At 47.0% G+C, this 22,452-nt stretch overlaps 2 protein-coding genes across 7 annotated transcripts; one reads left to right on the top strand and one right to left on the bottom strand.

Annotated features, from left to right (window-relative positions):
* Positions 1–9,463: 9,463 nt before the first annotated feature.
* LOC139838912 (uncharacterized) lies at positions 9,464–9,952 on the bottom strand. The gene has a single exon (XM_071828929.1). It carries the CDS (start codon positions 9,950–9,952, stop codon positions 9,464–9,466), a length of 489 nt encoding a protein of 162 aa, XP_071685030.1.
* Positions 9,953–12,907: 2,955 nt separating this feature from the next.
* LOC127292306 (uncharacterized) lies at positions 12,908–19,622 on the top strand. 6 transcript variants are annotated; one of them, XM_051321674.2, is made up of 6 exons: positions 13,047–13,415; positions 13,524–13,744; positions 14,759–16,830; positions 16,997–17,061; positions 17,241–19,130; positions 19,300–19,622. In XM_051321674.2, the coding sequence occupies exons 5-6, from the start codon at positions 17,984–17,986 to the stop codon at positions 19,365–19,367; spliced, it is 1,215 nt and encodes a 404-aa protein (XP_051177634.1). In that variant the 5' UTR covers positions 13,047–13,415; positions 13,524–13,744; positions 14,759–16,830; positions 16,997–17,061; positions 17,241–17,983; the 3' UTR covers positions 19,368–19,622. The 6 variants fall into 6 exon arrangements, with proteins under 6 accessions (XP_051177637.1, XP_051177635.1, XP_051177634.1 ...); XM_051321676.2 differs by having other exon boundaries at positions 14,759–16,851; XM_051321675.2 differs by having other exon boundaries at positions 13,046–13,415; positions 14,759–17,857; positions 17,933–19,130.
* The last annotated feature ends 2,830 nt before the right edge of the window (positions 19,623–22,452 follow it).

The following is a 22,452-nucleotide window of genomic DNA, read 5'->3' as shown; positions in this document are numbered from 1 at the left end:
CTCTTTTTTTTTTTTTTTTTTATGCCGATGTTTCTCTTACTGTGTTCACGTTGAACAGCCTATGATCAAGGATCTTCTCCGCATCGGTTCCCAATTTATTGGGTACCGTGAATATGCTAATAGAGCCGAAGGTAACGATTTGTCATACTTGTCGTTTTTCCTTAATTTGTCACTCCCGTTGCTTGCCGCGATTTTTGATCTTTCTTCTCTCTTTTTCCATATCTTGACAGAGAAATTTGCAGAGGCTAACGAACGCGCCGACGCACCGGCTCAAAAACTTGAGCAAAGTGAGGCGGCTCGCAAGAAAGCCGAACTCGCTCGCTAGCAAAGCCAAGGTCGAAGCCGATGAAGCTAAGGCGAAAGCTGCCGGTGTCGAGGAACCGCGTAAGAAACTTGAGGATGCGACAGCTGCCTTGGATGAGCACAAAGCTGCACAAGCTTCTCGTGACGAAGGAATCCTCAAGCGTTTGAAGTCGCAAAGTCGACGTACTCGAGTAATATTATCAATCCCTTTTATTTTACCGCACTTCCTGTTTCTTGGTTGTTGATCGATGTCTTGTCTCGTGTGGCAGCCCAAACAAACCAGGATTTTGATCTGGATAATCCCGTCAACGATCCTCTCCTTGACGCACTTTCTCTTCTGGAGTTTCACGGGCGCGAAATTCGTGAAGGCGTGGCAAATGCTAACGCAGGATTGTCAGCGTTGTTCCCTTATTTCTTCCCGAAGAAAGAAGAACCCGCAACTTTCCTTAACCTCGCCAAGATGTTTAATGCTTCGGAAGACCTGGGATTGAAGATGCGTCAGGAGAATATGAAGGTTGCCGTCGAGAGTACCGTTGCCCCGGTTGCCGACAGCCAATGACGCTTGATTGGATGAAGGTTGGCGACACCGATCAGATAGAGCGATCAAGATGGAGGTCGCCGATCAAGGCGGCCAAGCCCAACACGAAGAGGATCTTGGCGTATCCGGGGATCAAGCCGGCTTCAACTCCTAGCTCCTCGAGGCCGGAGGTCTAGTTGCATGCCTCTCGTTTTTCTTCTGTTTCTTTTGCTTCTGTCGCCAAAGTAGTCATTTGGCGACACGTACTTTCTTAACTCTACTGTAATGCCCTTGTAATTATTCCAAGAGATTAATGAAGACTTCTATCTTTGCTTGTTATTTAATGTTGTCTTGTTTATTTTTCAGTTGATATTTGATAACTATACTCCATCTTCTGCTCCTTCCAATGTTTCACCTTCTTCTTCCCGCGCGAGGAAAGCTTTTGGTGATACCGCTCCTGTCGACGATACCTTGTCGCAAGAACTGGATGAACTTCGGCAACAACTTCAGTATGCGAAGAAGCAAACACTTGTGATGATGGAGCAATCTCGTAAGTCATCTGAAGCCGAAAAATTGCTCTTCAACAAGCTCGCGAGGCCGTAGCTGCTAAGGAAATTGCTGCTTCCGATGCTGAAAAGGCGACTATTCGAGAAAATTTCATGCTCGAATTAATGAATGAAGCTTGATAGCAGATATGCTCGGGTATGTCTATTTCATCCTCTGATATCTTCCATCTTCATGCTACTGTCTTTTAAAGGTTTCCACTTCTTTGTTTTGATAGGTGCCTTTACTGATGCTGCTGCCGAGGAAGAGAGGGTGAATGCTAGAACAACCCTCCTTGTTAATCTCTCCTTGGACCATGGTTCTTTGTTTTGGGCTACCCCGGAAAGGACCCGCCAAATTGTCAGATTTCAAGATCGCGCCTCGCAAACTCGCGATTTCCTCGACTTCTGTACCAAGACCTTGTCCATGGTTTACAACTCCATGTTTCCTCGCAACGTCCAACCAAAAACTCTTCCTGAATTGATGGAAAGGTTCAAGGATGCTCGCAGTATTCATGATTTTGTCAAAGCTCAACTAGTAGCTGGTGCCAGATTTGCTCTTATCATGCTCCAAATCTGCCACTCGAAGCTTGACCTTACCCAGGTTGTCGAGAAGGTTCACCAAAAAGTAAAACGGCGGAGAGTTGGTGTTGACAGGATTAACACGAAGGTTACGCCTATAGCCGAAGAAATGATTGAGGACCTACTTCGGATGGATGCCGACTTTTTTGCCGATGGCCATTATGCCGATTTTCTTGGTGCTGCTCCTGAGGAAAACAGGGTTACTCTTGATGACATATTGAATCAAGACTAGTTAGTTTCTTCTTGTAGATATTTCTTCTTTGTAATCCATGACTATATTGTAAAGCAATCATTATATTTCTCTGTTTGTTTAGCCCCCGAGTATTTCGGTGACTCTTTACTATATTTGTATACTTGCGAGGTTTTGAACCAAGGCATTTATATATTTAAGGCGAATATGAGCCCCCAAGCTTTTTATTGAGCACTATTTTGTATTTTTGTTGACTCACGAGGTATTTGAATACCAAGGCAAGTTTTTCCTTTTGTCGATGAACTATATTGAAATTCGTTTGAGCGAAGACTTTGGTCATGTCGATAAGGAAGAAAAGTTATATTGTCACTATCTTTATTATATTGCAGCACCGCGAGCCCGCCTCATTAAAAACCTTCTCCGGCCCCACTCGGTGCCCCGAAAAAGGAAAAGAGTGCGTCTGAAAACTCGCGGGCGTTTCAAGACATTGAAGCTTTACAAAGACTATATTTTGACTCTAGGCGTAAAAACGCCTAAGTTGCGCCACGTTCCAGGGGTTTGGCTCCTCCACCCTCGTCTTCTTGTCCTTTATTCCGTATGCTCCTCCTCCAATTACTTCCGTGACAATGTAAGGGCCAAGCCATGGTGACTCGAGTTTTTCATGACTTTTTTGCGTGAGCCGAAGAACTAGGTCTCCCACCGAAAAGATCTTGGCCGCAAACGTCGACCGTGGTAATTCTTCAAGTCCCGTTGATATTTGGTTACCCGAGATAATACTTCATCTCGAGCTTCATCAAGTGCGTCGACGTCGTCTTCTAGCACTCTTCTCGACGTTTCTTCATCATATTCAGCGACACGTGGAGAGTTGTGCTCTATCTCGATTGGTAATATCGCTCTCGCTCCATGAACCAGGAAAACGGAGTTTCTGCGTTGCTTTGTGTTTGGTGTTGTTCGGATGCTCCACAACACGCTTGGTAGTTCTTCCGGCCAGGTATGTCGAGCTTTTTCCAAAGTGGTCCTAACAAGCGTTTCTTAATACCATTGCAGATGATGCCATTGGCTTTCTCGACTTGCCCATTGGTTTGAGGATGTGCGATCGACGCAAAGTTCAGCTTAATACCCACCTCTTCGCAATAATCTTTGAATTCATGGGATGTGAAGTTGCCGCCGTTGTCCTGTGACGATGCTGTGGGGCACTCCAAATCTGAAGACGAGGCCTTTTACGAATTTTACTGCGGATGCTCCATCTCGGTGAATTTATCGGCTTCGCTTCTATCCACTTTGTAAACTTATCGACGCCTACTAGCATGTACTCCTTTCCTCCCGGCCAGGATTTGTGTAACTTACCCACCATATCAAGTCCCCATTGAGCAAAGGGCCAAGACAATGGTATTGGTGCTAGCTCGCTGCTGGAGAGTGAGGTTTTGCGGCGAACCTTTGACATGCGTCGCAAGTTCTTACTATGTCCTTGGCGTCCTCGATTGCTGTCAACCAAGAGAATCCTGCCCGAAAAACCTTGGCTGCGATAGCTCGACTACTTGCGTGGTGGCCACATATTCCTTCGTGTACATCCTTCAGGATTATTCTTCCTTCTTCGGGTGTAACGCACCTTTGCAAGACGCCCGAAATACTTCGCTTATACAATTCTCCCTTGACCACCGTAAAAGCTTTGGAGCGTCGAATTACTCGCCTTGCTTCAACCGGATCATCGGGTATTTCTTTCCTCATGATGTATGATATGTACGGCTGCATCCACGGTATCCGTATCACCATGACCAAGTCCCGATCTTCTTCTTCGTCCTCTTGCTTTTCCTTGGCAGCCCCCGAGGGTTTCTTCTCCTTCTTTTTGACTTTGTTGGCTTAGTGGATCTCTCTCGTTATCTCTTCCTTAATACACTGGCGGGATTGGAAGGCACCGTGGACCCGATGTTTGCAAGAACGTCGGCTTCGTCATTGCTCAACCTCGCTAATATGATTTACTTCGCATCCATCGAATAACTTCTCAAGCTCGTTGTACACCTCCTTGTATGCCATCATGCTATCATTGATTGCATCACATTGGTTCATAACTTGCCGAGCCACCAACCGTGAGTCGCCAAAGATTTTTAATCGAGTTGCTCCACGTGCTTTTGCCATCTTCATCCCGTGTATGAGGGCCTCATATTCTCGCTTCATTGTTAGATGCGTTAAGGAACGTCATCCGGAGGATGTACTTCAATTTGTCGCCTTCAGGTGATATGAGTACTACTCTGCGCCACTCCTTCTAGTCTCTTGGACCCATCAAAGTTCATGGTCCAAGTTCTCGATAAATCTGGAGGTCTGTATTTTGCAACTCCATCCATTCTGCGATGAAGTCCGGGCAAAGATTTGCGACTTTATTGCTTTTCTTTTTCATACGTGATGTCCCGAGGGGAAAGTTCTATTCCCCAAAGGGAGACACGACCCGTAGCTTCGGGTTATTCAAGATATTTGACAAGGGAGCTTCATTGACCACTATGATCGGGTGTGCCGAAAAATAGTGGCGCAATTTTCGTGCTGTCGTGAACACTCCATATGCTAGCTTTTGGTACCGAGGGTACCTTTGTTTTGAAGGTGACAAGACTTCGCTCACGAAGTATACCGTCGCCGCACTCCATGGATTTTCCCTTCTTCCTCTCTTTCGACAACTAATACCGTGCTAACCACTTGGGGCGTGGCTGCAATATACGGTAGGAGAGGTTCCTTTTCCTTTGGAGCCACCAGGATTGGTGGTGTCGAGATTTTTCGCTTCAGATCCTCGAAAGCCTGTCGGCCTCTTCGTTCCACCGGAATTTATCTCCTTGTTTTATCAGCGCATAAAATGGTAACGCTTTTTCTCCTAACCCGGCGACGAACCTGCTCAAAGCTGCGACTCGCCCAGTTAGCTGCTGTATTTCTTTCAACTTTGTTGGCTTTCTCATTGTTACTATGGCTTGTATTTTGTCGGGATTTGCTTCAATCCCTCTTGCCGAAACTAGAAACCCCGTAAGTTCTCCCGCTTGGGACGCCAAAAGAACACTTCGTCGGTTCAGCTTTGAGGCAGAATTTGTCGAGGTTGTCAAAAGTTTCTTTGAGATCCTCGATCAATGTTGTCCCCTTTTTTGATGTTATGACGACATCATCGATGTATACTTGCACGTTTTTCCCGATCTGTGTTGCTAAACACTTCGCATCATCCTCTCGATATGTTGCTCCCGCATTTTTAGACCAAAGGGCATTGTTTTGTAGCAAAACACGCCGTAAGGTGTAATAAACGCTGTCTTGGCTTCATCATCTTCTTTTAATCTGATCCGGTTATAACCAGAGTATGCATCCAAGAAGGAAAGACGTTCGCAACCCGCCGTGGAGTCGATAATTTGATCGATCCTTGGGAGGGAAAGTGATCCTTAGGACAATGTTTATTGAGACACGTAAAGTCGACGCACATGCGAAGGACTGCCGTGTTTTTCTTCGGCACCATCACCGGGTTAGCTACCCATGTGGCTTCAGAGATATTTCTCGATAAAACCAGCTTCTTCGAGTCGATTTATTTCGAAAGCATGGCTTTGCGGTTTGGTTCCGAAAAACGCCGCAAAGGTTGTCTCGATTGGTTTTGTCGTTGGATCCAAATTTAGGTGGTGCTCGCAAGTTCCCCGGGTACTCCCGGCATGTCACTGGACACCATGCAAAGATTTTCCAGCTTCTCACGGAGGAACTTGACGAGCGCGCTTTCCTATGCGATATCCATATCGTTTGCGATAGATGTCGTCTTTTTGGATCCGTCGGGTGAATCTGCACCTCCTTAGAATTTTTCTCTCGTGTTGAAAGTTGATTCTTTATTTGGCCTTCCAACGTCCTGGGCAGACGTCGTAGTCGGGCCATGCTTTTTGACGCCAAGTACTCGGCTTGCATCCCGAAAGTTTCGCCAACCCGTGAAAATCCTTGTCGCACTTATCGGCTAAGGCAAAGCTTCCCTTGACTCGTGATTGGTCCTCTTGGTCCGGGCAACCTCCACAACAGTATGTATAGTGTGGTACCGCCATAAATCTAGCATATGCCGGTCGTCCCAACAGAGCGTGGTATTGTGATGGAAAATCCACGACTTCAAATTCGAGCTTCTCGATTCTATAATTTTCTCGGGTCCCAAATTGAACATCGAGATTGATTTTTCCCAATGGATAACTTGGTTTCTCCGGTGTGATGCCGTGGAACCTTGTGTCTCGTTGGTTTCAAGTTTGCTAAGGATATGTTCATCTTCCTCAATGTATCCGCATACATGAGGTTCAAGCTGCCGCCGCCGTCTATGAACACTCGAGAGACATCAAATCCTCGCGATAATCGCTGGCGTAATAAGTGCCGATCGCCTCGGTTGAGGAACTTGTCGCGGATGATCCGCTATTGTGAAGCCGATATCTTGTCCCGACCAATTAAGGTACTCAATCGTTGGTGGAGGCATTTTCTCTGCCATAAACACCGTCGTGAGATTACTTTTTGAGCTCTATTGGACGGCCTTCCCTTCTCGAATCATCAACACCGCTCCGTTGGAGTTAGGATCAACATAGGGTGGTGGTGCAAAGCTGCCGCTATTCTTAGCCGGTGTCGATTGTCCTCTGTAATCGCGGGAGGTGGCGGTAGATGAATCTCGCTCCTAGGCTCCCGAGGGTTTCTCTCGTGCTGCTCGAGCGTGAGCATTTTCTCGCGTATCCGAACATTGCCCGAAAATTTCGACAGCCTTTCCGCAGTGCCCCGACCGTCTTTTCCCGTTCTTTGTCGAGGAAGAAGTGCATCCGGCACGGTCCGTTCAGCATTTCCTCGGGGGACACGAAAGGTCTTGGAAACCTCGGCCCACTATTTTGCCTCGTTGCGTGAATCATCCCTATTATCACCTCGCTGTTCACCGCTTCTCTCGGTAATCATCTCTATTGCCTCCGTATTTGTCCGAAAACCTGCCGAAATTTGTCCCGGAGCGTCGTAGTTACTGCACGTCCGAGGAAATCTTCGCCTCGGTTGATAGTTTCGACCACGGTCCTCCTCTCGGCGACCGTGTCGTTTGTTGTGGACAGCGTCTTCTCCATCTCGCCCATTTATTTGCTATCTCCATTAACGCGGATACCGTCCTTGGATTGGTCCTTCCCAAATCCTCGACAAAGTCTCCACGCTCGACTCCCGCGACAAACGCATCTATTGCTCTCTCGTCGATATGTTTTCTCGCCGAGTTTTTGATGATATTCCATCTCTGGATGTACTTTCTCATTGGCTCATCCGGCTTTTGTCGACACGCTCTCAACTCCTCTAACGATGCGGGTTTTTTGCACGTGGATCTGAAGTTCTTGACGAACACGTCCTCGAAACTTTCCCACTGTCGATGGATCCCGGAGCGAGTTTCTTTATCCATGATCGTGCGGCACCACTCAGGTGCACTGGATGCTTTGCATGGCTGTTGCCCTAGTTCCTCCCGTCGCCTTCACCGTCTCCGGATAGTCGACTAGCCAATCCTCTCGGATCTTGAAGGCCGTCGAATTTCTTGAAATTATCGGGTAACTTGAATCCCGAGGGGACTCGCGTTTTTCGGACTCTCCTCGTGAAGCATGGTAAGCCGCACATATCTTCGTCGTTAAGTTCGGGATTGCCGATGATCCCTTCGCTTTGTCGCGCTCGTCGACTCTTGCTTGTGCCGTTGTGTCTCTTGCTCCACTTGGCCCTTCAGTGCCGCCGCCGTTGTCGCTGCGGGTCGCGGACTATTTTGCCTTGCCACTCCTTCGGGAGGCGTTGATATAAACGCTGTCCCCATAGCTCCAACTCCTGCTACCGCCATATTGTACAAGTTGTTTCCCTTGGGTCACCCGGAGGTGGTTTAGATGCAAGGATAAAAGCATGTGTCGCCATATACCCAGCCTCCGGTGTCTTAGGGATGATGTTTCCTCTTGTATCTATCGACATAAAGGACATGTCGAGGTTTTGAACCAAGTGTTCTCTTTCTCGCCTCGGGTATGTGTTGCAGCCTTGATCTTGCTCTGTTCCGCGCCTCCCGATGGCTATCACCCGTAGTTCTAGATTGTCGACTTAGATCCGCCCTTCTCCCGCCGGGATGCGTAAGCTGCCTCCTTTCTCCCGTTCAACTCACTGTCTGTTTTTCCAATTCCTCTGCAGCTCGTGCGAGCCTATATTGATATGCTTGCAATTCTTCCGGTGTGGCTGGTAGCCATTGGTTCCGTGCCGTTCATAGCTCTCGCAGCCTCCGTCCCACGCCGCTTGTGAAAGTTGAACTCTATCTCGCGGCTCTGGCCCGACGTATTTGTTGCCCAAGCCTTGTCGCAGATTGGAGGGATCGACGTATGGATTTCCCAAACTGTCGAAAGCCTCAGATGTCTCTTCTTGATTTTCAATGGCGTAAATCTGATGATACTTTGTACTCAGATCTATGTTGGGTTTGGTGACATCGTCGTTGAGATTGATGAAGACCTTGCCCACTGTCAAAGATTTGTCGATGAAGTCGTAACTGTCGACATTGCTTGAACCATCGCTTATATATGAATCCGCAGATGACTCAAACGACATGTCGTTGAAGATCTTGGCGAGTTTCTCTCTTGCTCGATGTCGACGTAGCGTGTCGCCGAGGTTTCTTCTTCTCCTGATTCATTTGACGATGTATAGCTTGAAAAATCGGAATCGGCCACTGATGATTCCGACGAAATCGGAATCTCGACACGATACGATCCTTCCTTCTCGACGCGAAAGTGGAACCTTCCGAACGTCATCTCCATGGGCTCCGCCAGATACGCATATGCATCCAAACGGGAGGGTGGGTGAGGAACAAAATCGACAAGTCCAGTAGCGATCTGTTTACCTCGATCCATTGTGTTGCTTGCGGTTGACGATGTCGAAGATCTTGAGCGTGCCATCGAGATCAGCTCCTTACGCCTCTAATTCCCACAGACGGCGCCAATTGACAAGGGATTAACTTGTCAATGCCTATGGATTGTAGGCTAGGGTTTAGTTAGAAGTAGAGGGTAAGTAGATCTCGAAGGTTTCAGCCGAAAAGTACTCGACGACTATGAAAACTAGGGTTTGCAGACAATAATTCGATTCTTTCTTTTGTCCCTCGACTCCCCCTTATATATGAGGTGAAGCCGAGGGATTCGTGCTATACAAGTTTACAGAGTCCGGGACGGTTTCTAACTCGTCCCGCCAGATTACAAACAACACTTCCTATTACAACTCTATTTCTTCCTTAAACGCATCTTGGGCTCCCGAATCTTCTTATCCTTCGGGTAGTGGGCCTTCAATAAACCCCGGGTACTATATTCGGCAGGCCCATTTGGGATGCCTATGTCAGGCGGCAAGCTCAGATGCAAAGCCCCGCATCTTGGAGATAAACTGTGGCACTGTCAACTCGAGTTTCTTCGTATTGGCTAAAGCACTCCGAAGCATATTCACGCGAGAGCGAGACTGTGAGGTGAACAGACCTTCGATTGTGGACCAAACCTGATGAGTTGATTCAAGGCCAATGACATGGGAAAGAAGATCCACGTCGAGTCCCTTCACTAGATAGCTTAGGACGGTCTGGTCCCGTGCGAGCCACACGGCATAGGCATCGTTAGGGATGCTGATCATGTTTTTCTCGCTGTCTTCAGATGAAATTGTCTTCGGTGGAGCAGAATCGGACCCATCAAGTAAGCCCATGACCTGAGCACCTCGAAGAGCCGGGAGAACCTGAGCCTTCCAGAACAGGTGGTTCTGTCGGGTGAGCTTTTCCGTCGGCGGCGAGCCAAGAGCAGACGCAAGGTTCGCTGCGGCAACAGCAGACGAAGACGAGGCCATTGATGTTGATTGATCGATGCTCACGACGGCAAACTGCGGCGGCCGGGCGGTGAGATGTTGGATCTAGGGTTTTTCCTGGTTTTGGTTTTTGGTTTTTGGATCTCGATCAGATGACGATCGGAACGGGTTTTGATTTGGGTTTTTTGTTTGTTGGTTTTGGTTGTGATGTTTCTGGCTCCCGACGGCGTGAGGCGGCCGGAGAGAAATTTTGGTTGTGGTTGTCGGGTCCTGCACCGGCCAATGGCGGCGGCAGGCGGCGTGGGTCGCCGAGAGAGAGACAGCTAGAAGGGAGAAGGCTGCTCTGATACCATGTGAAGTTTAGGGTTTGAACCGTACGTGGAGCTGGTACGGGTTACGTGTTAATATAGGGTATAAGGAGTACACGAAGACGTATCCAATACACATAGTTTGTATGGTATAAAGAAATCTAATACAACTCTAACAACAACTTCTTTTTAACTTGTTTTGATGGCCTTTGCCATCCAAGAGACTAAAATCTAAACGTTCTTTCATTATAATTTTTCCTTATTTACGGGCATTGAAATATCGAAGGCAATATTTTTAGATAAATTGGTCCTCACACCAAAAACAGAAGAAACCTAGCCACCAGGAGAATCCTTTGGAGGCGATCCGGATGCGCACCCTCCGGTCGGCGTGGTTGCTGGTCTGCCCTGGATCTGGAGGCCCACGTGGCCTTTGGAGATGTGATAAATCTTGGCTCCACGCCGCCGGGCGGAGAAGGTCGAGGAGAGTCCTCGGAGGTGTGCCCTCCCACGGGCACGTCGCTTTGCCCCAGATTCGCAGGGCCCCATAGACTTAGGAGATGTGGCATATTGGAGAAGATCCTACTTCTCTGTAGGTTATCTTGGCAAGTTTGGTTGGATGTTGGGCAGCTAGCATTGTTCTCGCATCAGAATAAGTCCTTTTCCGCTCCAACGGTAGTGTTTCTAGTATGGAATTTTTTTCTCATAAAGGTTTCTAGTATGGTTGGGGACCGACGGAAGGTTCAGCTTCCCGGTCCTCTATTGATTACGGTGGAATGTTCATGATTAGTTGGTCATCCACGCGTTGGCTCCCTGCAGGGTGATAGCGGTCCTTCAAATAATCTCGGGAGAGGCAGTTGTGTTATTTAAAGGTATGTGCTAAGCGGATCTAGGTGTTCGGTCGCTTGGAGGGAAGCATAGTGTATGTCCCGAGTCATGCTCTTTCAGCTAAGAATGGGTGGCTACTATCACTCAATGGTGTTTTTCCTACCCTTGAGACGATGGCCCGTCCATTCTTTTTCAAAGGCTTCTTTAGCGTCAATGCAACATGACATCGGCCGGCTAACCCCGATGGGCACAAAGGGCTCTGCGGATGTGTATGTTCTTCAGTTACTTGTTGCACTCATATGTATGTTGGTGGAGACGCTGTTGTATCCTCTCGGTATAGATATGTACTTGTATTTGAATGTTCTAGTTTAATTGCCCTCCCACGGACATGTCGCTCTGCCCCGGATTCGCAGGCCCCCATAGCATTAGGAGATGTGGAATATTGAAGAAGGTCCTACTTCTCTGTAGGTTATCTTTTCAAGTTTGGCGGGGTTTTGGGCACTATTCTCGCATCGGAATAAGTCCTTCCCACTCTAGCAGTGTTGTTTCTAGAGTGGATAGGGAGCGCTTGAAGGTTCAGTTTTCCGGTCCTCTATTGATTATGGTGGATTGTTCATGATTAGTTGGTCATCCGATGCTTCGGCTCCCTGCAGGGTGAGACCGGTCCGTCATATAATCTTGGGAGAGGCAGTTGTGTTATTTAGAGGTACGTGGTGAGCGGATCTAGGTGTTCGGTCGGATCTTCATATAATCTCGGGAGAGGCAGTTGTGTTATTTAAAGGTATGTGGTGAGCGGATAAAGGTGTTCGGTCGGATCTTCATATAATATCGGAAGAGGCAGTTGTGTTATTTAAATATATGTGGTGAGCTGATTTCAGCGTTCGGTCGGATCTTACATCTGTGAGGGAAGCATGGTGTGTCCCGAGTCATGCTCTTTCAGCTAAGAATTGGTGGCTACTACCGCTCGATGGTGTTTCTCTTGCCCTTGATATGATGGATCGTCCATTCTTTTCCAATGGCTTCTTTAGCGTCAATGGAACATGATGGTGGTCGGCTAACCCTGACCCTGACGGGCACAAAGGGCTTTGCGGATGTTTAGGTTCTTTAGTTGCATGTTGCACTCATATTTATGTTGATTGAGACGGTTGTATCCTACGGGTATAGATTTGTATTTGTATTTGAGTTTTTTAGTTTGATTTTAATACGGTTGTGTACCCTACAATGCATGTTTAATAAACAAACAAAAAACGGATCAACCACAAAGGAATTTTGTAAGATCAAACAAAAAATTTCTCCATCACCTGAAAATTGTACTATATGAATCTCCTTTTTCCTACATGTTAGGAAAGAAACTAACATTTACTCAAAGAATTTATGAATTTTCTTCCCAAAAGACCAATGTTATTCGCCTACGTATTAATTTTCTTTCTTCAGGTACAGGGTCTGGTGCTCATGTTGCAGCAAAGCGCCAACCACGGACCATCCGCACAACGAAACAATGCCAATATCGATCACACCGCCATGACAGGGCCGCCTCGATGTTCTCACGACGATTATATCTCTCCTGCATGGCGCGAGTGAAAATGGCCTTGTGGTTCTCAGTTGACTTCTTCTCCTCGATGGCATTGGCTTTCTTCTCGGTGGCCCGAATCTCCTCCCACTTCGCCTTGTGGAGCACCAACTCTAGGACCACCTTGGCCGCCTTCGACGACTTTGGTCTTCTTCTCGGTGGCCCAGACCTCCTCCCACTTTGCCTTGCGGAGCACCAACTCGGGCAATAGCTTGGCCGCCTCCGACGACATCTGCACACTACGGATAGGCGACGACGGGTGGGGAGTGGCTTTGTAGGGTCTCTGCCTCTTGGGTTTAAGGATCCGACGGCTGCGAAGTGCGGACTGTGATGGTCTGAATGGGCTACGAAGGGCCGGAGTTATGCCCATACGATCCACCTAAACGAAACATCCTAGACCGTAAGGCTCAATTTCTGGAGGCCCATCTAAACCATCACCCAGGACAGTTGCGAATCCATGGGCTTTGGATTCAGGGCCTCGCCGAGCAAAGCATCCGACGCCGTCGACGTCGCCGGAGGGCGCGCGGATGCCATCTCCGCCGCCTCTCCTCTCCTCACCATGCCGCCGCAGCACATCCTCCTGATTATCGTCTGCTGCTCTCTTCCGTGAGCAGGCGCGCCTCTCTCGCTGTCTCCATCCCAGCAGCCTGCCAGCCTGGAGGCCGAGGAAGCGAGGGCCCGTACCGTCGGCGATGAGCTAGTGGGGAAGACGATGCCGCTGTGCCACGGCCGGAGCCTCTGCAGGCTCGCCGGGCTGCGGCCGCCCGCGTGGTACGAAGTCAAGATCTCCTACCCGGCCTCCGTACGATCTCAACCTTCCTTTGGCTGTGAAGAAACAAGGAACCTTGTTTCTCCAGTGAATGAATCCATTGCAGTTTGTTGTTCTTTAAGGCGTTGCTTGTGGTTGCAGATACCCCGTCCAGCTTTTCAGTTCGGCTGGTGAATGATCCTTATGCTAGTGTTCAGCAAATTGTTAGCTGGATGCAGAACAGGAGTGACGCCCCTTGATGGGATGATTTATAATGTATTTTCCTGATTGAATATAGGTTTATGTTCTTCTCATGGTGGAGCCTGAAAGTGTGGTTGCGAAGCCGAATATGCCGGAGAGAGAGATTGCCCTTTTCAATATTGGTAAGCCTCTGCGTGTTGCTGTTTCTTTACATTTCAGTTTTCCTAGGTGATATTCAAAACTAATAAGCCATAGCCATTAGTAAGCTAGAATGCTTATAGTGTCTTTTATGTTTCACCTGCCATGTAATATTATAATGAGATTAATCCAGCTAGGACAGAAAGTTTTGTAAGTGTAACTACCATGCTGAGCTTACCACTATGTTTGATCTGGTTCATAGTTTTATCCTATCAGCCCAGAAAATGAGCTTTTGCTTTCAGCAGCATCACAAATTTGAAACCGCTCAGTGCTCAGTGTCATATCCCAGTTTATCTAGGGGGGTAAAGCTCTTGAAATTTGGTGAACATCCTTCCATAAAATAAATATTCCTGTACAACCTAACCTAAAATAGTGATACAGAATTAATTGTATTGGTGAAGTAGATGATATGCCGATAGTACTATTCGACGATATTGACATAAACCACCTAAAGTAACCACTTGAAGAGAAATTAAATTATTGTTCACTAACCTAACAGACTAACAGTTTCTAGAAGATCCTCCATTTTGTTTTTACTGTTCACCTTTTCTTTATATGCAATCTATGTGTCCTTATATGTTTGCATGACGACAGTATTCTTTTGGAACTCTAGTGAATAGTGTGCTGTTCTACAAAGTTTAGTTTAGTATGAATGTCTTCCATTCCCATTAAAGAGTGAAGCATTATTTTGTGTCTTCTGGCCTTAAAATATAAATACTTAAATTCCAATTGCCACTACCTGACTCCTGACCAGTTGAATCTTATCACATCTGAATTGCATTAGCACGATTGTACCAAACTCTGCTTCATTTGTACGCAATCATACCTAATTATTTTGCTCCCCTCCTCTATAAAAAAGAGGACAGAATAAAATGCCCTCAATTTGAGAATGAATATTTCCGCTGTCTCTGAGTTACGCAGTATGATTTTTGTAGTTAAATGTTCTTTTAGTACTTCGATTGTGAAGCTTCTTACACATTGATTCCATTTTGTTTCAGTGGCTGTATTTTTACAGAATGGAGAGGTCGAGAGCTCTACCATTGAGCTAGACGACTCCTTTGATGATACCAGCATGTGTTTTGTGCGACGTATCCAGGAGTCTGAGGTTAAGGAGGCGTTAAGGAGGATGAAAGGAGGCAAGGCGATGGGTCTTGATGGTATCCCCATCGAGGCGTGGAGAGGCCTTGGAGACGTAGCGATAGTATGGCTAACTAAGCTTTTCAACCTCATTTTTCGGTCAAACAAGATGCCCGAAGAATGGAGGCGGAGTATTTTAGTACCAATCTTCAAGAACAAGGGGATGTTCAAAGTTGTACTAATTACCGTGGAATCAAGCTGATGAGCCATACTATGAAGCTATGAGAGAGAGTCATTGAGCACCGCTTAAGAAGGTTGACAAGCGTGACCAAAAACCAATTTGGTTTCATGCCTGGGAGGTCTACCATGGAAGCCATCTTCTTGGTACGACAGCTGATGGAGAGATACAGGGAGCAAAAGAAGGACCTTCATATGGTGTTCATTGATTTGGAGAAGGCCTATGATAAGATACCTCGGAATGTCATGTGGTGGGCCTTGGAGAAACATAAAGTCCCAATAAAGTACATTACCCTCATCCAGGACATGTATGATAATGTTGTGACAAGTGTTCGAACAAGTGATGGCGACACTGATGACTTTCCAATTAGAATAGAGCTACACCAAGGGTCAGCTTTGAGCCCTTATCTTTTTGATTTGGTGATGGATGAGGTCACAAGGGATATACAAGGAGATATCCCATGGTGTATGCTCTTTGCGGATGATGTGGTGCTAGTCGATGATAGCCGAGCGGGGGTTAATAGAAAGTTAGAGTTGTGGAGGCGAACTCTAGAATCGAAAGGTTTTAGGCTTAGTAGAACTAAAACTGAATACATGAGGTGCAGTTTCAGTTCTACTAGGCACGAGGAGGGAGAGGTTAGCCTTGATGGGCAGGTGGTACCGGAGAGAGACACTTTTCGATATTTGGGGTCCATGTTGCAGAAGGATGGCGATATCGATGAAGATGTGGGCCACCGAATCAAGGCTGGTTGGATGAAGTGGCGCCAAGCTTCTGGCGTACTCTGTGACAAGAGAGTGCCACAAAAGCTAAAAGGCAGGTTTTATAGGACAACTATCCGACCTGCGATGTTATATGGCGCGGAGTGTTGGCCAACGAAGAGACGACATATCCAACAGTTAAGTGTAGCAGAGATGCGCATGTTGAGATGGATATGTGGCCACACAAGAAAGGATCGGGTACGGAATGACGATATACGGGAGAGAGTTGGGGTAGCACCGATTGAAGAGGAGTTGGTGCAACATCGTCTCAGATGGTTTGGACATATCCAACGGAGGCCTTCGGAAGCGCCAGTGCATAGCGGACGGATAAAACGTGCTGAGAATGTTAAGAGGGGTCGTGGTAGACCAAACTTGACATGGGAGGAGTCCGTTAAGAGAGACCTGAAGGTTTGGAATATCGACAAAGATTTAGCCATGGACAGGGGTACGTGGAAGTTAGCTATCCACGTTCCGGAACCATGAATTGACTTCGAGATCTTATGGGTTTCAACTCTAGCCTACCCCAACTTGTTTGGGACTGAAAGGCTTGGTTGTTGTTGTTGTTTGTTGTTGCCTGTGGATACTAGATAATTTTGGTGTCATTTTCACACATGCATTTCTGTGTCTGTGTCTCTTCATACATACAATTGTCGTCACTTCTGTGGGTAGTTTGTTTCTTAACAGTAGAGCATTTGGATCTATATGCTAGAGAGCTGCTTTCTATGTTGGAGCACCAGTGAGATATCATACTCATTATATCTGAGAGCCGCCAATGTTTTTCTTTCCACATACAGTTCCTCTACTCTTTGCTCCCGTTCGTCCACTGTTAATTGTAATCCAGGCTAAAGGCTTTATCTTCTTAATGCCTTGTTTTATTAGTGTTATCATATGTTCCCCCATGTTTGAGTTATTCTTACTGTGATGTATATCTCTCTGTCAGGTGCTTAGACTGGTGTCCCAGTGCTGGAATGCTTTTATTGATCATTTAGCTTACAAGGTGCAAATACATAACTCACTTGTAAGGGCAAATAACCTTGAAAAATATAAATAGTTTCACCGGTAGCTCAATTCAGGACACTAAGTTAGGTTTCGCACGTGACAAGGTTAGTCATAGCGAAAAATGGCTTTTCCTAAGTGCTAATGTATGTCTCTTTTTGTTAAAGAGAACATTGGAAGATCTTCATCAGAAGGATTTATTCCCTTGCAACCCAAAGTCTCTCCTTAAAAGGTCCGTTCCCGTGATGTACTACTTTCTGTGTGATGTACTACTTTCTGTGGTTCAGTATTTGGTAATCATATACTGTAACTTTCCTTGCTAGTTACATTGTGTATATATTGGATTATTGGCTCACGGATTACATTGTGTTTATGATATGATCTGAAACTTGAATTGGTTGAATCTTACAGATAAGGAAACTTGAGGCGTCAGTTGCACCGAAATTGGAGTGCTGTAGATATTTTCCAGTTACCTTCTTAACTTGGCATAATTGGTACTGGTTTGGTGGTAATTACCGTTCGTTCACTTTATCTTCATACGGTGCTTTTCTCTGTACGTTGGTTCGATGAAGAACAGAGAAAAATTGACTAAAATAAATATAACATAAAGAATGTCGTAATTAAATACCAAACAAATAAACTCTGTTTAGTAGCAAGGCCCCAACACTTTCCAAGTTTACCTTTGACAAATAATGTCATACAGGAAGCCTTTTCATCTTTTAAAAAAAGTAGCTCTAGCACATCCTGCATTGGATAACGAGTAGACAGAGGTGAAAATTAAGTTAGTGCTTAAACGTGCCAGAGGTGCTAGTAACATGTGCCTGCCCTTCTCTGATTACCTCGTAGTGATGGATGGCTAACTGGCCAGCCGTGTGCTAGCTAGGATTAACAGGCTATTAGCTAGTTGTAATTAATTGTTTGGCTTGTTCTTTTGTTGTGGATCATCTCCTCTCCTCGGGAACAATGGGAACCGGCCAAGAAGACAGTAGCGGCTTCTGCGAGGGCCGTGGGATCTGGGTCACTATTTGGTAAGCCAAGCAACCTTTTTCCATCTATAGATATAGAAGGACTAGTTCCTATTTCCAATAAAGTGCAATTCTCAGCCTCCGGCTTCCCCAAGGAGATACCCTCTTCCGCCTCCAGATCTGCAAATCATGGTGACACTCTCTCCAGATCTGCAAGTCATGGCGACGCTCTCTCCAGATCTGCCGGACGAACTTGTCCATGAGATCCTCTTCCGCCTCCCGCCAGATGAGCCCGCATGCCTTTTCCGTCTCTCCGTACTCTCCAATCCCTGGCGCAGTCTCCTCTCCGATCCTGATTTCCACCACAACTACCGCAAGTTCAATCGGTCGCCTCCTATGCTCGGCTTCATCTACAACAGTGAGGTGAGCTCTGTCACTCACTTTGTCCCCACCACAGGGCCCTGCCCCCCATGCACTTTTGACCCCCAGCCGGCTGACTTCATCGTGTGCGATTGCCGCCACGGCCGTGTCCTCCTCGACAACGGTGAGGTGTCCATGGAGCTTGTGGTCTGGGACCCCATGACGGGCCGCCGAAAAGACCTGAGCAACCCCTGCAGGTCCTTGTTCTATCTCGGGACCGCAGTGCTATGTGCTGTGTACGGCTGCGACCATGCCACTTGCCACGACGGCCCTTTCCATGTTGTTTTTGTCAGTATTGATGCAGAGGCGGGGAGCGCAACCGCCTACAAGTACTCGTCGGAGACGGGTGAGTGGAGCACGCCGACGTCTGAGTTTGCCCTCTTCGACGAGCATGACATTGTCGTGGAGCCTGACCTCTTCGACGAGCTTGGCCCCGTTGAAGACGGTGCTGCGTTGCACAGTGTGCTTGTTGAAGACTCCCTCCACTTCCTCCTTATGTCTGGGCCACAAGGCTCTCGAATTCTCAAGTATGACGTAGGAAGGCATTTCCTCTCGGTGATCGTCCTGCCGGCGGCTGTTCATTACCGGAGCACCATTCTCATGGCAACAGAGGATGGAAGGCTGGGAGTTGCCCACCTGGACAGGCTTATCCTTCACCTGTGGTCAAGGGAGGTGGGTCCTGATGGAGTTGCAGCATGGGCGGAATATAGAGTCATCGGCCTCATGCCGTTTCTCCCCATTGGAGATCCTGCGATCAAAGTGGAGTTGATTGGCTCTGTGGAGGGTGCCAATATCATCTTCGCCACCACAGCTCTTGGCGTCTATGCTATTGACCTCAAGTTGCTGCGGTCAAGAAAGTTGTGTGAAGGACAAGCCATTCGACCGTTCTTCCCCTTCATGAGCTTCTACTATCCAGGTATTGTTGCTGTAATCCTTGATCTGCAACGTCTAGCTAGACGTGCTTTTGCTACATAATCTAGCATTCTAACTGGTATCCCGTTTTCTCCTTTGATTCATTTTATTATGGTCTAATCTTAGACCAATGCACCAAAACATTGGGAGCCACACTAACAATACTTGTTCAGTTTCTGCAGAATGGCAAACTGGAACAAGTTTTCTGGCACGGGCATCGGTTGCTGCGCGTCACCGGTGATGTGTTGGACAGACCCCTGTGGTGTGTCTCACCAATAAGATCGATAATGTCATAGAGTCAATTAAGGGTTTGTGACGTTGTAATGAACTATTTCAGTACTAGGTGTTTTGGTGGCACTTTGTTGATTTCTCATGCTGTTTGCTTTTGTGAGTAACGTTACTTAATTAAGTTCCATAATTTTGTCAACTGTGTCGGTGCGCGGGTGCGTGCCTGTGAACTTGCTATATGCTTTCAGTTAGTTGATTAGTTGATGAAGTTGGTGGCTTTGTCTTTTTGGTTCGTTTTGAGCTATTGTGCTGTTTGGGTTCTTTCCGTTTTGGAAAGTAAAAGACTAAAAGGTATGATATATTCTAATATTCTATCTTATCAGGTATTCATAACGTGTTCTAGTGGCAAATTTCACAGTGATCTATCCATTCACTTCAGTCTTCTGCTGTTGGTATATGGTTTGGAGCCTTAAAGTGTTTTTATAAGTTGTGTAAACAGCAACATATCTAATATGTGTTTAGCGTAATGTCCGTTTCATGCTTGGCGTGGCCAATATGAAGTTGGATGAATGTATACGATAAGTTTAGTCGAGTACTGCAAAACCTCAAGAAATGTGGAACGGGTTTGGAGCTGACATGGGCAAGCTATGTGAGCTGCTTGTCTGCGTGAAGGAGCTGCTTGTCTGCGTGAAGGTAATAATTTCAAGTGCTTGCCCTGCAAAATATGTGACCGCGTGCAAGGATTCCTGTACAACTTAACTGGGCTCAAGGTTTTCAACATCCAGCTGCCTAGTCTTTGCACCGCTATCTTCGATGCGGCCAGCAGCTACGCGGTGGGCAATGGTGAGCGGGCTTGTTTCTGACTAGCGGTTAGATGGGGCCAAGGTGGCGGAGTTTGTGCCAAATGTGGCTAGGATGCTAGCGAAGAGGTCCATTACTTGCACCGTAAAGGAGAGCCTATCAGGAGTTCATGGCAATGTTTGAGACTGTGGACCGGACATGGGCGAGGAGGCCCTCCCTGAGTTCTTGCTGCGGCGAGGAAGGGCACATTGCCTCCCAGTGTGTCGTCCGCTGCGGCGGCTCTCAGCACACCAGCAGGGACTGCAAGCGGCCCCGAGACGGCTCTGGCTCCCCACCTCCGCGTCGCGACGCCCCTCCAGTCCGCGCGGCCGCTACTGGGATGAACTTCTCGGGACCCCACTCTTTGCCTGGTGGGTTGGAATCGCAGAACTAATTTCCATCGTGTTGGCATCGCTACTCGCTAGCACCGTATTACCTCCCTCTCCACAAGCTGCTTAACTACGAAGCTGCAGGGTCCAGCGACGCTGACGCAGCTAAGCTTTTGTGGCCAACTGGAATGTGTTGTATTAATGTTCACTTTCAGCCGTAAACGAAAAGTTTTCAGTTTTGCATCGCAGGCCAGTGTACATGTATCTTCTTCTTTCTTCTTCCTCCCCCTTTTGCCTTGTAGCAGACAGCAGCTGTGCGGGCATCCGATGTCGACTGCACAACCCTAGGCGTTCAATGCTAGATATATCGTTTTGGTCTCGTACGGCCACCCCATCAATGTATCGAAATTCAGTTTCATTGTATGTGTTTGTCACTTGGAAGAATAATGGACCACAAAATTCCCATGGGTTTTGGATGCTGAGTTTTCCCATGTTCATCTTACTCTTCTGATTTGAAGGGGACCGGTCTCACTCGCATATCACATCGCCGTGTGGCGGAGGTCAGTGGTTAGCAGTTGACACTTACTGATGGATGGGCATGCAACAAAGCATGGTTATTGTTGGAAGAAAAAGAAGAAACATGTTGTGATCCTTGACTGCTCGACCTATGCGTCGAATCGAAAGATGATTCTGATAGCAAACCGTTAAAGCTTGCACGGTCACGCTCTCATAAGATCCTGAGCTGTCTGTCTATTATGCGTGCTGGGCTGCTGGCCATGAATGATCCCTTTTAAGAAGACTCTTGTCACAGCGACGAGACGACCAAGTAGAGACAACATCGTGATCGCCCGTATCCATCATCGTCATCACTCGCAGTGGTGCTTCAGAATTAAGTCGAAAAGAACCCGTACCGGCCGATGTGTCTGGCCTCAAGTGGGAGGAAGCCCACGAATACCATGGTCTATGGGCGCTTTTTTTTTCAGGTATTTGCACAAAACAATCGAAGGCAAAGTTTGGAGAAAAGGAGAGACAGAGATATTAAAATTCGGTTTTGCTATTTCTCAGAATTAGCTTAATTTTATGTCGACTCTAAAAACCATATGATTGCATCCTAATTCTTGCTAGCTAGCATAAGTTGCGACATGTGTTGCAGCTGGAATTTTTTCCAGTTACACATGGAGTTGCAACTAAGAAAAACGCCTATGAACCGTTGGATTGGTTCATCATTCGTGTTAGCCATTAGTCTTAACATGGATTGCAACTGAGAAAAATATCTCGCACTGTTGGGTTACTTCGTGATTCATGTTACTACAGTCTAATGAAAATTAGTGATTCCAATATTCTGATATGAACATGTTCTTTCCTACATGTTCCGGAAGAAGTTAAACATTTGCTCAAACATTTTTGAACAATCCTAAAAAAAAACACTAATATTACAAACCGGTAAGTAAGGAGTTGAGATGGGCGAGGTGAGGCGACCTCTAAAACCTATCTAGGGTTTCTCCCCCCCCCCCCCCCTCGCCGGCGTTGCCGCCAGTCCGCTGTCTCCAGTGGCCTTGGGGCCTTCGAGGCATGGCGGACCATGGCACCTCACCTGAGGGAGGATTTTTGTTCTTCGTTTAGATTATTTACAGTGTCTTCTTCGAGATGCTACATCTTGAATTCACAGTAAGGTCCTTCCCTCTTATCCTCACTTTGCTGGTGCTTCAAGCTCCAGCAAAGGGCACGCGAAGTTGTGCGTCCCGCGGATGTTGTGGATCTAGTTGGTTTTCATTGGTGTGATTTCAGGTTTGTCTCTTCCAATACACAAGTCTCATATTTGGCATGGTTGCTGCTCTATTGCATTGGTGATTTCATGCCTTAGCGGGACGACTCCTCGTTTGTCTACTACAACAATCTCTACTACGACAAGGTTTGGCCGACTCCGGT

This window comes from Lolium perenne, chromosome 4 (genome assembly GCF_019359855.2).
Source record: "Lolium perenne isolate Kyuss_39 chromosome 4, Kyuss_2.0, whole genome shotgun sequence".
Taxonomy (NCBI): Eukaryota; Viridiplantae; Streptophyta; class Magnoliopsida; order Poales; family Poaceae; genus Lolium; species Lolium perenne.
This window is presented reverse-complemented; position numbering and strand designations above follow the sequence as displayed.